The sequence below is a fragment of the Zalophus californianus genome, chromosome 12, assembly GCF_009762305.2.
Source record: "Zalophus californianus isolate mZalCal1 chromosome 12, mZalCal1.pri.v2, whole genome shotgun sequence".
Classification (NCBI taxonomy): domain Eukaryota; kingdom Metazoa; phylum Chordata; class Mammalia; order Carnivora; family Otariidae; genus Zalophus; species Zalophus californianus.
The window spans coordinates 16,775,552-16,790,712 of record NC_045606.1 but is presented as its reverse complement, the minus strand read 5'-3'; the positions used below and the strand labels follow the sequence as shown (position 1 = coordinate 16,790,712).

Here is a 15,161-nt window from a genome sequence, read left to right as displayed (position 1 = left end):
TCTAACCATTTTTCTAATTCACTTAGCCCTCAAAATAATACCATATAGATACATTTTAATACTCCTCCTTTATACATAAAAGGGAGGCACAAGGAGAAGGAAAGATGGCGGAGGAGTAGGGGACCCTATTTCAACTGGTCCCCAGAATTGAGCTGGATATCTACCAGACCACTCTGAGACCCACGAAACCAGCCTGAGATGTAAAAAGATCTGGATCTCTACAAACAGAATATTGCAGGTGGTTGGTTTCGAGGTACAAGGGGGGAGCCCTGATTCCGCGGGCAGATATCGGAGGATAAACGGCAGCGGGAGGGTGCCTGGCCGTGGGGATCCTACACCACCGGTGAGAGACAGCCTCGCGCGCTGGGGACAGGGCACAGACTCGCAGACCGGTAGCGGCAGGGAAAGGACTTTGGGGCAGACTCCCTGGACTGAACCCGAGCGGCGAGGCCGCAAGTGTGAACTGGGGGCAGCTGACGGTTTTAGAAGCACAAAGGGCAGAGACGTGCTCCGACCGGGAGGGAGGACTGGGGGCGCTACCGAGGGGCGCACAACCCAGGACGCTGCAGTTTATAGCAGCACCGACAGAAATGGAGAGAGTGTGGCCTGGAGAGCTCACTGAAGAACAGACTTAGGTCTCTCTTCTCTGAGGCAAAGGGTTGGAAACGGTCTCTTCTGATCTGACCCGTGGAAGAGACACGGAAAGCCACCAGGGAAAAATGCCAGAGAACAAAAGCCCCAAAAACTGATTCCCACTGAGCCCATCCCCTGCCACAGGGGGGCAGGGCAACTCCACCCAAACAGGGTTGCCTGAGCAACAGTGTGGCAGGCCCCTCCCACAGAAGACAGGCTGGGAAAACAAGAGGCCAGCAACCCTAAGGTCCCAAGAAAACAGGTGCATCTTGCTTGGGTTCTGGTCAATAATTTGGACTCTGTATATTCTCTCAAACACCCATCAACAGAATGACTAGGAGGAGGAACCCCCAAAATAGAAAAGACTCAGAGATTATGACTTATGCTGCAGATTTACAAATGGATGCAGATATAACCAAGATGTCGGAGATGGAATTCAGGCTAGCAATTGTGAAGACAATGGCTAGAATGGAGAAATCAATTAATAGCAACACAGAGTCTCTAAGGGCAGAAATGAAAGCTGAATTGGCAGAACTTAAAAATGCTATCAGTGAGATCCAATCCAACCTAGATAATCTAACAGCTAGGGTAAGTGAGGCAGAGAACAAATAAGTGACCTGGAAGACAATATAATAGATAAAAAGGGAAAAGAGGAGGCCAGGGAAAAACAACTCGGAATCCATGAAAATAGAATCAGAGAATTAAGTGACATCATGAAGCATTCCAATGTCAGAATAATTGGAATCCTGGAGGGAGTAGAGAGAGAGAGAGAGAGGACTAGAAAATGTATTTGAGCAAATCGCAGCTGAGAACTTCCCTAATCTGGGGAATGAAACAAACATTCGCGTCCTAGAGACAGAGAGGACCCCTCCCAAGATCAAGGAAACAGGCCAACACCCCGACATGTAACAGTAAAACTTGCAAATCTTAGAACCAAGGAAACCATCTTAAGGGCAGTTAGGGGGAAGAGATTCCTTACATACAGAAGGAGGAACATCAGAATAACGTCAGACCTATCCACAGAGACCTGGCAAGCCTGGAAGGCCTGGCAAGACATATTCAGGGTACTAAATGAGAAGAACCTGCAGCCAAGAATACTTTATCTGGCAAGGCTGTCATTCAGAATGGATGGAGAGATGAAGAGCTTCCACGACTGGCAGAAACTGAAAGAATATGTGACCACTAAGCCAGCCCTGCAAGAAATATTAAGGGAGGTTCTATAAAAGGAGAAAGACCCCAAGAGTCATATACAACAGAAATTTACAGGGACAATCTATAAGAACAACATCTTCACAGGCAACATGATGACAATTAATTCATATCTTTCAATAATCACTCTCAACGTGAATGGCCTAAATGCTTCCATAAAATGGCACAGGGTTGCAGACTGGAGAAAAAGACAGGACCCATCCATATGCTGCCTACAAGAGACTCATTTTGAACCTAAAGATACAACCAGACTGAAAGTGAAGGGATGGAGATCCATCTTCCATGCCAGCGAAGCTCAAAAGCAAGCTGGGGTACCAATTCCTATATCAGACAAATTAGATTTTAAACTAAAGTCTGTAATTAGAGACACAGAACGACACTCTATCATTCTTAAAGGGTCTATCCAACAAGAAGATTTAACAATTGTAAATATCTATGCCAACATGGGAGCAGCCATCTACATAAGCCAACTGTTAACCAAAATAAAGAGTCATATTGATAAGAATACATTAATTGTAGGAGACCTCAATACTCCACTCTCAGCAATGGACAGATCATCTAAGCAGAAAATCAACAAGGAAACAAGAGCTTTGAATGATACACTGGACCAGATGGACCTCATAGATATATACAGAACATTCCACACTAACACAACAGAATACTCATTCTTCTAGAGTGCACATGGAACTGTCTCCAGAATAGACCACATACTGGGTCACAAATCAGGTCTCAACCGATACCAAAAGATTGAGATTATTCCCTGCATATTCTCAGACCACAATGCTTTAAAACTGGAACTCAATCACAAGAAAAAATTTGGCAGAAATTCAAACATTTGGAAGCTAAAGCCCACTCTGCTCAAGAATGTTCAGGTCAACCAGGAAATCAAAGAAGAACTTAAACAATTAATGGAGATCAATGAGAATGAAAACACATCAGTCCAAAACCTATGGGATACTGCAAAGGCAGTCCTACAGGGGAAATACATAGTCATCCAAGCCTCACTCAAAAAAATAGAAATATCCCGAATTCACCAACTAACTCTACACCTTAAAGAACTAGAGAAAAGGGCACCTGGGTGGCTCAGATGGTTAAGCGTCTGCCTCCGGCTCAGGTCATGATCCCAGGGTCCTGGGATTGAGTCCCGCATCGGGCTCCCTGCTCAGCGGGGAGCCTGCTTCTCCCTCTGCTTTTCTCTCTCTCTCTCTCTCTGTCTCTCATGAATAAATAAATAAAATCTTTAAAAAAAAAAAAAACTAGAGAAAAAAGCAACAAACAATGCCTAAGCCACACATTGGAAGAGAAATAATTAAAATTAGAGCAGAAATCAATGAATTAGAAACCAGAAACACAGATCAGATCAATGAAACTAGAAGTTGGTTCTTTGAAAGAATAAGATCGATAAACCACTGGCCAGACTTATCCAAAAGAAAAGAGAAAGGACCCAAATAAATAAAATTATGAATGAAAGGGGAGAGATCACGACTAACACCAAGGAAATAGAAACAACTATTAGAAATTATTATCAACAACTATATGCCAATAAACTGAGCAATCTGGATGAAATGGAGGCCTTCCTGGAAACCTATAAGCTGCCAAGACTGAAACAGGAAGAAATTGACAACCTGAATAGACCAATAACCAGTAACGAGACTGAAGCAGTGATCAAAAACCTCCCAAAAAACAAGAGTCCAGGGCCTGATGGATTCCCTGGGGAATTCTACCAAACATTCAAAGAAGAAATAATACCTATTCTACTGAAGCTGTTTCAAAAAATAGAAAAAGGAAAACTTTCAAACTCATTCTATGAGGTCAGCATTACCTTAATCCCCAAACCAGGCAAAGACCCCATCAAAAAGGATAATTTCAGACCGATATCTGTGATGAATACGGATTCCAAAATCCTCAACAAAATCCTAGCTAATAGGATCCAACAATACATTAAAAGGATTATCCACCACGACCAAGTTCGGGTTTATCCCCAGGATGCAAGGGTGGTTCAACATTCGCAAATCAATCAATGTGATAGAACACATTAATAAGAGAGAGAAGAACCATATGGTCCTCTCGATGCAGAAACAAGCATTTGACAAAAAACAACATCCTTTCCTGATTAAAACTCTTCCGAGTATAGGGATAGAGGGAACATTCCTCAAGTTCATAAAATCCATCTATGAAAAACCCCAGCGAATATCATCCTCAATGGGGAAAAGCTGAGAGCCTTTCCCTTAAGATCAGGAACACGTCAAGAATGCCCACTCTCGCCGCTCTTGTTCAACATAGTACTAGAAGTCCTAACAACAGCAATCAGACAACAAAAAGAAATCAAAGGTATTCAAATTGGCAAAGAAGAAGTCAAACTCTCTCTTTTCGCAGATGACATGATACTTTATGTGGAAAACCCAAAAGGCTCCACCCCCAAATTACTAGAACTCATACAGCGATTCAGTAATGTGGCAGGATACAAAATCAATGCACAGAAATCAGTTGCTTTCTCATACACTAACAACACAACTGTAGAAAGAGAAATTAGAGAAATGATTCCATTTACAATAGCACCAAAAACCGTAAGATACCTCGTAATAAACCTAACCAAAGAGGTAAAGGATCCATACTCTAGGAACTACAGAACACTCATGAAAGAAATTGAAGAAGACACAAAAAGATGGAAAAACATTCCATGCTCATGGATCGGAAGAATAAACGTTGTTAAAATGTCTATGCTACCCAGAGCAATCCATACCTTCAATGCCATCCCAATCAAAATTCCAATGACATTCTTCAAAGTGCTGGAACAAACAATCCTAAAATTTGTATGGAATCAGAAAAGACCCCAAATCGCCAAGGAAATGTTGAAAAAGAAAAACAAAGCTGGGGGCATCACGTAGCCCGAATTCAAGCTATATTACAAAGCTGTGATCACCCAAACAGCATGGTACTGGCACAAAAACAGACATACAGACCAATGGAACAGAATAGAGAACCCAGATATGGACCCTCAACTCTATGGTCAAATAATCTTTGACAAAGCAGGAAAAAACATGCAATGGAAAAAGGACAGTCTCTTCAATAAATGGTGCTGGGAAAATTGGACAGCCACATGCAGAAGAATGAAACTTGACCATTCTCTAACACCATTCACAAAGATAAACTCAAAGTGGATGAAAGACCTCAATGTGAGACAGGAATCCATCAAAATCCTAGAGAAGAACATAGGCAGTAACCTCTTTGACATGACCCACAGCAACTTCTTTCAAGATACATCTCCAAAAGCTAGTGAAACAAAAGCAAAAATGAACTTTTGGGACTTCATCAAGATAAAAAGCTTCTGCACAGCAAAGGAAACAGTCACCAACACAAGGAGGCAACCCACAGAATGGGAGAAGGTATTTGCAAATGACACTACAGATAAAGGGCTGGTATCCAAGATCTATAAAGAACTTCTCAAACCCAAAAAACAAATAATCAAGTCAAAAAGTGGGCAGAAGATATGAAAAGACACTTCTCTGAAGAAGACATACAAATGGCTAACAGACACATGAAAAAATATTCATCATCATTAGCCATTACGGAAATTCAAATCAAAACCACACTGAGATACCACCTTACACCAGTTAGAATGGCAAAAAATGGACAGGGAAAAAAACAACAAACGTTGGAGAGGTTGTAGAAAAGGGGAACTCTCTTCCACTGTTGGTGGGAATGCAAGTTGGTACAGCCACTTTGGAAAACAGTGTGGAAGTTCCTCAAAAATTTAAAAATAGAGCTACCCTATGACCCAGCAATTGCACTACTGGGTATTTACCCCAAAGACACGGATGTAGTGAAAAGAAGGGCCATATGCACCCCAATGTTCATAGCAGCAATGTCCACAATAGCCAAACTGTGGAAAGAGCCGAGATGCCCTTCAACAGATGAATGGATAAAGAAGATGTGGTCCATATATACAGTGGAATATTACTCAGCCATCAGAAAGGATGAATACCCAACTTTCGCATCGACATGGATGGGACTGGAGGAGATTATGCTAAGTGAAATAAGTCAAGCAGAGAAAGTCAATTATATGGTTTCACTTATTTGTGGAACATAAGGAACAGCATGGAGGACATTAGGAGAAGGAAGGGAAAAGTGAAGGGGGGGAATTGGAGGGGGAGACGAACCATGAGAGACGATGGACTCTGAGAAACAAACTGAGGGTTCTAGAGGGGAGGGGGGAGGGGGGAGGGGTTAGCCCGGTGATGGGTATTAAGGAGGGCACGTACTGCACGGAGCACTGGGTGTTATACGAAAACAATGGATCGTGGATCACACCACATCAAAAACTAATGATGTATTGTATGGTGACTAACATAACATAATAAACTTTAAAAAACAAAAAAAAGGGAGGCACAAAAAGGTTAATAACTTGTCCATAGTCACATATCTATTAGGTGGCAAAGCAAGGATTTGAACCCAAATAGTTTAGCTCAGAGGTCAATAAAGTTTTATTAAAGTTTTGTTGGGACACGGCCACAATCATTTAAATATTATCTGGTTGCTTTCACTCTGCAACAGCAGAGTGAGTTTAGTAGTTGAACAGAAATGGTATGGCCTGCAAAGTCTAAAATATTTACTATGTGATCCTTAACAGTAAAAGTTTGCCAATCCCTGGTCTAGCTCAATCTAATTTATAGTACTTAATGGAAACATACCTTCCAAAGACTCAATCCCAGTTGCTTGTGCTAGTAAATCTTCATGTCTTGCAACAACCTGAAAATTAAGAATTTGCTGTATTAGGTATTTTTCTTTGTAACCACAGGTAGAATAAAGGTCTCTCTCCATATAAAAGGGTGCAAACACCAACACAGAAGAAAAAAATACAGGTGATAAAGGTTTACTTGAGATGAGTTATTAGCAGAAACACAAACATGCTTATAGTTGAACGTAGAGCCAAAGAAGACACAGCCTTTTCACCAGCCCCTTGCTTTCCTAATGGGAAGTGCAGGTTAGAGTTGTGCCAAAACTGAAAACAGAAAATAAAAAAACAAAAACAAAAAAACCCCAAACCAGCTAATTTTTGCCATGCTATTATATGCTTTCCCTGTAAAAATGTTTTTAAACATTAGATTCTCTTAGTTCTTGAACTTAATTCAGCATATTCTAATCTGAAAAGATAAAGCAGAGTCAGTACCCACCTATTCCTCAACATCTCTCTGCTTTCAGTTTCCCAGGGTCACGGTAAATCCTCTTCCCTGAGCAAGACTGGTTTTTTTTTAATGAAAATTAGGGCAGTGTGAATGATCACATCACAAACCCTAAAAGTTTAAGAGTTAAAGACCACATGCAAGAGATTCCTAGAAATATCAAGAAATCATACAAATTTTTAGAATAATGCAAGAATCCTTATCATTTTGTACCTTTTCAGTTCCAATGAATAAGAAGTTTCCTATCTAGGCTGGAAACTGAAGCTCCTAGTCAGCAAGGATTCATTCACTGGAACCCCTACATCCTCCACTTTGTCCTGTTTCAGATATCACTGTTATTCTATCAAGTCCCTTTCTAGCACATCCATCTAAAATAACCATTACTTTTGGTCTCCTACGTCTGTTAAGATGGCCAGAACATGTCTGAATTCTCCCCAGTCCACTGATATGGTCATCGATGTGTCCATCCTAACAAGACTAATTTTAATTCTCTAGTCTTCTTTTTCCTGTGTGAAGAATACTTTGGAAATGCTGAAACTCCTAAAACTAGACTTTCATAAACTCTCTCGCAGCCAGCTGGATGAATTTCCAAGAGATCTGAAGACAGCAAAGAAAGGAAAGCTATTTCCCTATTACTCTTTCAGCTAGTAATGAGCAAGGTCCAGAGACCTGAGAATTTAGAGATGGTTGGAAAAGCTGTATCAATCATTCTAGAATTTAGTTATTGGATACCCCGTGGCGGAATTTTAGCAGTGGCATGGGAGATAATGGCTGGAACTTCCAGGCCTCTGCACTGCATCTATGAAGGTAGATCCTTCAACTCAGTACACTGGATTACTTCAGAAGCATCCAGTTCTCTGTATTAAACATCTTCCTGCTTTAAATACCTAGAGTGGTTTCTGTTTCCTGTCCTAAGCCCCAACTAATACATAATTCATCACATCTTTTGTTATTTTAGTCATCTCAATGATATTTAAAAAAGAAAATTATGGGTTTGGTTAGCATTATCCCAATTTTGCTTCTGCAGAAAAACAATTATAGCAGGTTCAGATCTCATTCAAGGCTTCTACTTCATATCCCGGACTACTATAAGTGTAATATGTCCCCTGTAAGAGATGTTAAATAAATTTTTAGTTTTTATTGATTCCTGCAAAGAAGGTACTGCATGCAAGGAATAAAGAAAATACCAATCATACTACTCAGCCATAAAAAAAGAATGAAATCTTGCCATTTGTAACGACATGGATGGTATTAGTATTATGCTAAGCAAATTAAGTCAGAGAAAGACAAACACCTTATGATTTCACTCATATATAGAATTTAAAAAACAAAACAGATGAACATGGGGGGGGAACAAAAGAGAGAGGCAAACCAGGAAACAGACTCTTAACTATAGAGAACAAACTGAGGGTTGCTGGAGGGGAGGTGGGCGGGGGATGGGCTAGATAGGTGATGGGGATTAAGGAGTAGACTTGTGATGAGCACTGGGTGTTGTCTATGAGTGATGAATCACTAAATTCTACACCTGAAACTAATACTACATTGTATGTTAACTGGAATTTAAATGAAAACTTGAAAAAAAGAAAGAAAATACCAACCATAAAAAAGAATTTCAGGTGGCTATTACAAAAAGCCACCCCTTAGAACCCTAGGCAGAGTTAAGCATTCTCCTCTGCTTTTATGAACGTTTTGTACTATTACTTGCCTGTCATTATTTCTCTATCTGCCACTGGTCTGAGTCCTTGGAGAGCTGGGAAATATGTTCATTTTTCTATCCCCACAGCCTAATGTGAATCCTGACAATTAAAATATATAATTACATAATTAAAATATATAATATATAATCAAAGTTAAAGTGACCTTAGAAGTCATCCCAGTCCTAAGCTAGTCTTTCAACTGATAAAGTATAACACAAAAAATTTAAGTGAATATGTCTCCTGTTATACTAGATCTAAGTTTCCTGGTAAACAGTCTATATATTCATGCATTTGTTCATTCATTTAAATATTTATTAAGTGCCTACTCAACAAAAGCCAACACTAGGAAGTATACTATAAAACTCCCTATAAAATTACAGAATTGTAGAAAAGGAAGGAACATTCAAGATCTTCCACTATAATCTCTTCCTCCTTATTCACTCCAACCCATTTAGTAGATTTCCCTTTTTAAAAGCAAAACTCAAAGGCATTAAGTGATAGGAAAGGTACCAGCACACCTGAGATTAGGACCCATCTCCTAATTCTCCATATTGTGTTCTTTCTACCACAAATTTATCAACTTTCTATAATTTCAGCAAATATTACACTTCGTGTTCATAAAGTGGGAAGTGCCAATGTGAACAGACCAATTTTTCTTATTCAGTGTTCTACTTCCAAAATTCCAATTCCTATTACTTTTATCAAAGGCTTCCTATTTTTCAGCCACCTATATTCACTGCACATCTGTTAAGGTAGTGAAAACAAAGTATGAACAAAAGCTTTTGGAAAGAGGGGTATGTTAGTTTTTCAACTAAGAAAAAGTAGTTTAAACTTTTCAAAAACATACTTTGAAAAATAAGCCACACTGGTAAAGTTACATATTTGCTCATTTAAATATGCATTTAGATTAAATAATGCAAGGATTACAAGTAATAAATCATGATTTTTTGAAGAATCCAGATGATCCAGAAGATTGGAAATACCTGGGGTGCCTGGGTGGCTTAGTCGTTAAGCATCTGCCTTCAGCTCAGGTCATGATCCCAGGGTCCTGGGATCAAGCTCTGCATCGGGCTCCCTGCTCAGTGGGAGGCCTGCTTCTCCCTCTCCCACTCCCCCTGCTGTGTTCCCTCTCTCACTATGTCTCTCTTTGTTAAATAAAATCTTTAAAAAAAAAAAAAAGATTGGAAATACCTGCAGGTGTAGTTCTTTATCCAACTGACTGATTCCTTGGGCAAGTTTTGCTAGTTGTTCAGCAATTACAGCCTGATGAATTGACTGGGAAGTGTAAGTCTTTACATCAAAGTCTTCATTTAAAAAATCACTGTAACACTCTAGGTGAAAAAACAAGGAAAGTCTTTAATTATTAATTGCACTGCACTAAACCACAGATATCAGACAACAAAACAATTATAGATAACATACTTTGACATCTTATACACCAAGAACTGCTGTAAATGAGAAGAGAGTGGTAACATTCACTGAGAGCTTACTGTGGGTGAGGCACTGACCCAAGCACTTTAAACATATTAATGCATTCAATCCTCACACAACCCTGCTGGAACTATCGTTTCCCCCATTTCACAGATGAAGAGACAGGTAAAGACAGGGCATACAACTTGTCCAACCTGTCTGAGATTTGAATCCAGGCTGCAGAGCCCACACTCTGAACCCCTACCTTACACTGCTAAAAGTTAACTTTTACCAGTGAGTCAAAAGGAACATACTGAGTAGAAAAATAAAATTAACTACTAACCATAGCCTTTAATGCAAGAAAACAAGGTCACTGACAATGACCACAGGCAAATTGACTATATTTGATATTTACGGTCTCCGATTTCTCTAAATCAATGCACAAATGCTGTCATAATAAAGTGAAGCTGGAATTTTAACAGAAATAGGCAAACACAAACTTTCAGTTGTTACTGAAACTAAGGATTTATGGGTAAAATAACTAAACGGAAAGAGAGCCTATGTTCAAAACAGACCCTTAATGAACCCAAAAAAGAAGTGATGCTAGATGTTAAGATATCTTTCAGTACAGAAACCCAAAAATCTGTGGGTGAAAAACAAATGGAGAGAATTAAGAGTTAAAAATAGTTATGCAGAACTGAGCTCAATGTAGGTATAAAACCACTATCTTCCACCCGTGTGGGAGATATGGGTAAAACTACCCTGATAGAGATTATAAAACTAACCAGCAACCATTGTCTCTACCCACATAATGTACGCTCCATGAAGGCAAGAGCTTTGTTTTGTTTATTCCCACATCCCTAAAGCCTGAACAATGCCTGACACATGGCAGGTGCTGCATACCGATTAAACGAATCAATTAATCTATATCAGCTGGAAGTAGCATTCTGCAAAGAGCAAAGACTCATTCTTGATGATTCTCAAAGTGAAAGAAAAACTGCTACTTTGGCCTTAATTCTGGGAACCCCATTTCCTTCCAGTTTGCCAGGGACTTTTCAGGATTAAGGATCCTGCAAGGCAGCTAAGTGGAGAAGGCTACTCCAAGAAGAGGGAATGTTTAGAAGCAGCAAATGCCATCGCATATTTTGAGAAATAAGGGCAACGCTGACATCAGTGTGTCTAGATTACACTGTGTGTGTGCTGGGCAAAAGGGGAAAGAATGATAGGAGTTGAGGTTCCAAAGGAAGGCTGAGAGGGCAGTTTAAAAAGAGACTGGTAAAGACTTCTAAAATGTTCAGAATATATCTCACTGAGGTTAAAGACAAGAAAGAGCACTGACAGCTTTGTGTTTTAGTTTCTGGCAGCAGTACGGAGGATGAATGAAAAGGGATTAGTCACAGTGGTGTGCTGAAGCTGGCTCATATTGGCTCCTGAGAGCCAACGGTTCAATTTTCAGGAATTGTGTGAGCTAGGGGACATCACATGTAGGCATCTTAAAAATTGACCATGATGAGAGTATTTATACCATAGAAATTGGCATACACTACAAAATCAGGGCTTTTGGGCGCCTGGGTGGCTCAGTTGGTTAAGCGACTGCCTTCGGCTCAGGTCATGATCCTGGAGTCCCGGGATCGAGTCCCATATCGGGCTCCCTGCTCGGCAGGGAGTCTGCTTCTCCCTCTGACCCTCTTCCCTCTCGTGCTCTCTATCTCTCATTCTCTCTCTCAAATAAATAAATAAAATCTTTAAAAAAAAAAAAAACAAAATCAGGGCTTTTCCTATTTTACCAGAAAGGTGGTTTACCAGTATACTCATGTAATAGACCTGCAGAGGCCGCCAGTAAGGTGCTCTGTTAACAGCCCAAGGGACATGATGAAGGCCTAAGACAATGGCCCTAAAAAAAAAAAAAAGTGACTAATTTGACAAATATTCAGACAGTATAATGTGTAGGACTTAGAGACAGGCTGAAAATGGGTAATTAGGTAGAGCAAGAAGTAAAAGGATGATTCTTGACTGAGTAACTGACATAGGGAATTCAGCTTTGCATTGAGCTTGACCACTAGGCATCGTTGCATAAAGATAAAAATGAACATATTGTTGCCTCCAAGTAACTCATAATCTACATGGGAAACAAGCACACATCTAACTAACCACATACAATTGATGGTAACAGAGAAGGTTAGAGGAAAGGGGTAAAAAAAAGAAATAATCTCACTTTTTCACATATAGCACCTGAACTATTTGTTCACATGTAATTTTTGGTATGTAAAACTAATCATGCCTTTTCACTATCAAGATAGAAATGTCCAGTAGATAGTAATCCTATAGCTCAGAAGGGAGGTAAGGACCATCTATACGGGTATTTGTGTGCATCTATATTAATTTTGAAACCATGAAAAAAAAGATGATTTAGGAATAAATTTTGAAATGTACAAAAAGAGGGAAATGGAGAAGACTGAGTTCAGAAGTCAGGCAAACACCAAAAATTTGGAAGTAGATGGAGAAAATGAAAGCAATCAAGGAGACTAAGGAGCATTCAGAGAGAAAGAAAAACAAGAATAGCAAGGGACGGTTTGGAGAAAGTTAAGTGGTAAATAGTGTCAAAGATCTTATAAAGATCAAAACAGTGAAGGCTGAATACTAGCCACTGGACTTGGCATTTGAGGGCTGATTGTCCATCAGAAGAAAAGTCATATAATGTTTCTCTTTTATAGTTGTCTCATTCCTATAGGAGGTACATCAGGAACAGCTCACAAATTATTCCAACTACTCATCTGCTCACCAACCCTATCAATTCTGTCCTCTACCACTGGCAGATCCTGTACATAGTGAATCACTATTACGGACAGAAATGTTTAATTTTTAGGAATGTTACAGAGAATGGGTGGTGTGAACCACTGAATTAGGGGCAAACTGAAGAAGACTAGCAATTAAAGGAACTTGGAAAAGAGCATTTAGAGAATTAGGAATTTTCTTTTTTAAGCATAGAACTCACAAGTCACATGAGGGGAAGTATTTCAAGAAAAGAGTCAAACCCTTTTTACAAGTTCAAGTAAGATAAGGACCAAAAAGTATCCATTTGATTTATTCACAAGGAGGTCATTAGAGACCTTAGCAAAGAGATTTCAATGGCATAGAACGAGGGTGACTGGGTCCTTGAGGAGACAGGAAAGAAATCCAGAGCACAGGAAGACCGTCCCTGGAAGCAGAGATTCTACTTCTAGAGTAATGGAAAATACAAGGGAAAAAGAAAGGCCAGTTACAGGTTTAGGTTTAGTTCATAGGTTTGATGGGGCAAGAAATGGAGGAAGCTCACATCTGATGGGTTATCTTTTTCAGGGAAGTTTAAAGTCATTTGTTGAGTTTGAAAGGGGAGGTCTGAAAGAGTAAGGATTTAAATAATCACTGCGGAAGATGGAAAAGAGAACTAAATAGGAAAATACAGAAGGCAGAATTAAGGACTATTTACCCTTCAAAAACTGATTACAATTCCAGAATGCATCCTACTGAAATATATACCTATGCCTGACATGTATTGTTTCTTCCACTTCTTCACCTAGGTAAGTTCTATTTACACTTCAAAACCAATTCCATCTAGAAAGCCTTTCCTGACACTCCCCTAATCACACCCAGTTATCATCCTCCTCTGTATTGTTTGACTTTGTACACAATGCTGCTACCCAGCAACACTATATTATAATGCTTACCTTCACAGCTTTACAAGATTATTTCCCCTTACTAAAATGGCAAGTTGCTTGAGGGTGGGAATTGCACACATATCAGTTCAAAACTTGGTTAAATGGAATTTAAATTAAGATACAGAGATGCATTGGACAAAGATCCTAACCTAGAGAAGCTAACACAATCTAGTTCAGAAAACCACCTCATCAGAAAGTTTTGACAAAAGTATATACATTATCAGGAGAAGGCAAGGAATTAAGGGCAATAATATACAACACTCAGAGAAAAACAATAATCTAGAATGTTATTTTGTTTATAACCTACTTTGGTCTACAAATGTGTGCATATGCTTACTGTGATGTTCATTAAAAAATTTTTATTCTGCACCCACCATATGAAAGGTACCGTTATTAACTGTGGCATATAAAAAGGGGTTCTACAATGCAGCAGAAAAAGTTAGGTACACAAATTATTTCAATACCAGGTAGAACGTGATGGTAATTAGGGAAGAAAATTAAGAACAGATGAGAAGAAATTTGAACTTTATTCTGAAGGATACGGGATTTGCGGCGTGTTAACTGAATTAATACAATTTAATGTACTTCTCAAATGTACGATGTTTAACTTATTTCCTAGAGTTTTCTTCTGTCCAAAACTATCAATAAACTCCTATATTCAATACATATAGTTAATCCCTGCCTGAACTAATGTTCTCAACTCGTCCCATGCATGGCTGTGGATAAATGCCTTGTAAAAAAAAAAAAAAAAACCTGGTAATCCGAGAATTAATAAAGGGATGCTTCCAACTCCACTTAAAAATGAAGCCCTTTTAACATTAAGAGCTGTCATCTATCTGTTCTAGGTCTTTCACTTTTCATGGGATGCAACGCTTCCTCCTTTCAGCAAAAATTGCGGCAGCAGCCAGTGGCTGTCAACCTAGGTCACCGGAGTGCGGCAGTCCCAGGACTTCAGAGAAACCTCAGGTGCAGGAGGAGTAGAGTTGAAATGAGTAGCAACCAGAAATCAGGCGTCCCCTGGACACCCGGAAGGGAAGGGGGCTGCTAGTCTCTGGAGAAACAGGTTGGCTGGGCGGGGGGGGAGTGGTCACGTCGAGACCGGAAAACTTTCTGCAAAGCGACGGGTTGAGTCCACCTCCCGGGTCCAGGTGCGGAACAGGACCGTCTCCCCAGACCCACCACCCAGCCAGACCCAGACTCCTTACCGTCCTGCAGAAGCTCCCGGACTGTCGCTGTCGCCGCCCCAGAACCCAGAGCCCCTTGGCCAGCTACAGCGACGCCGCCGTCACCACCTTCCATGTTGGCAGGTGCCGGGGTGATGGCGTCAGCGG

The 15,161-nt window shown here is 40.0% G+C and overlaps 1 protein-coding gene across 2 annotated transcripts in view; it reads right to left on the bottom strand.

Moving 5' to 3' along the window:
- The window catches only part of COG5 (component of oligomeric golgi complex 5), a 310,225-nt gene extending 295,071 nt beyond the window's left edge, over window positions 1-15,154 (bottom strand). For both annotated transcript variants that reach the window (XM_027573001.2, XM_027573000.1), the window contains exons 1-3: window positions 15,036-15,154; window positions 9,914-10,053; window positions 6,534-6,591 (exon numbers count right to left, since the gene is read on the bottom strand). In XM_027573001.2, coding sequence (XP_027428802.1) covers window positions 6,534-6,591; window positions 9,914-10,053; window positions 15,036-15,129 — 292 coding nt within the window. In that variant the 5' untranslated portion in view covers window positions 15,130-15,154. The remainder of the gene's footprint in view (window positions 1-6,533; window positions 6,592-9,913; window positions 10,054-15,035) is intronic.
- Between the last annotated feature and the right edge of the window lie 7 nt (window positions 15,155-15,161).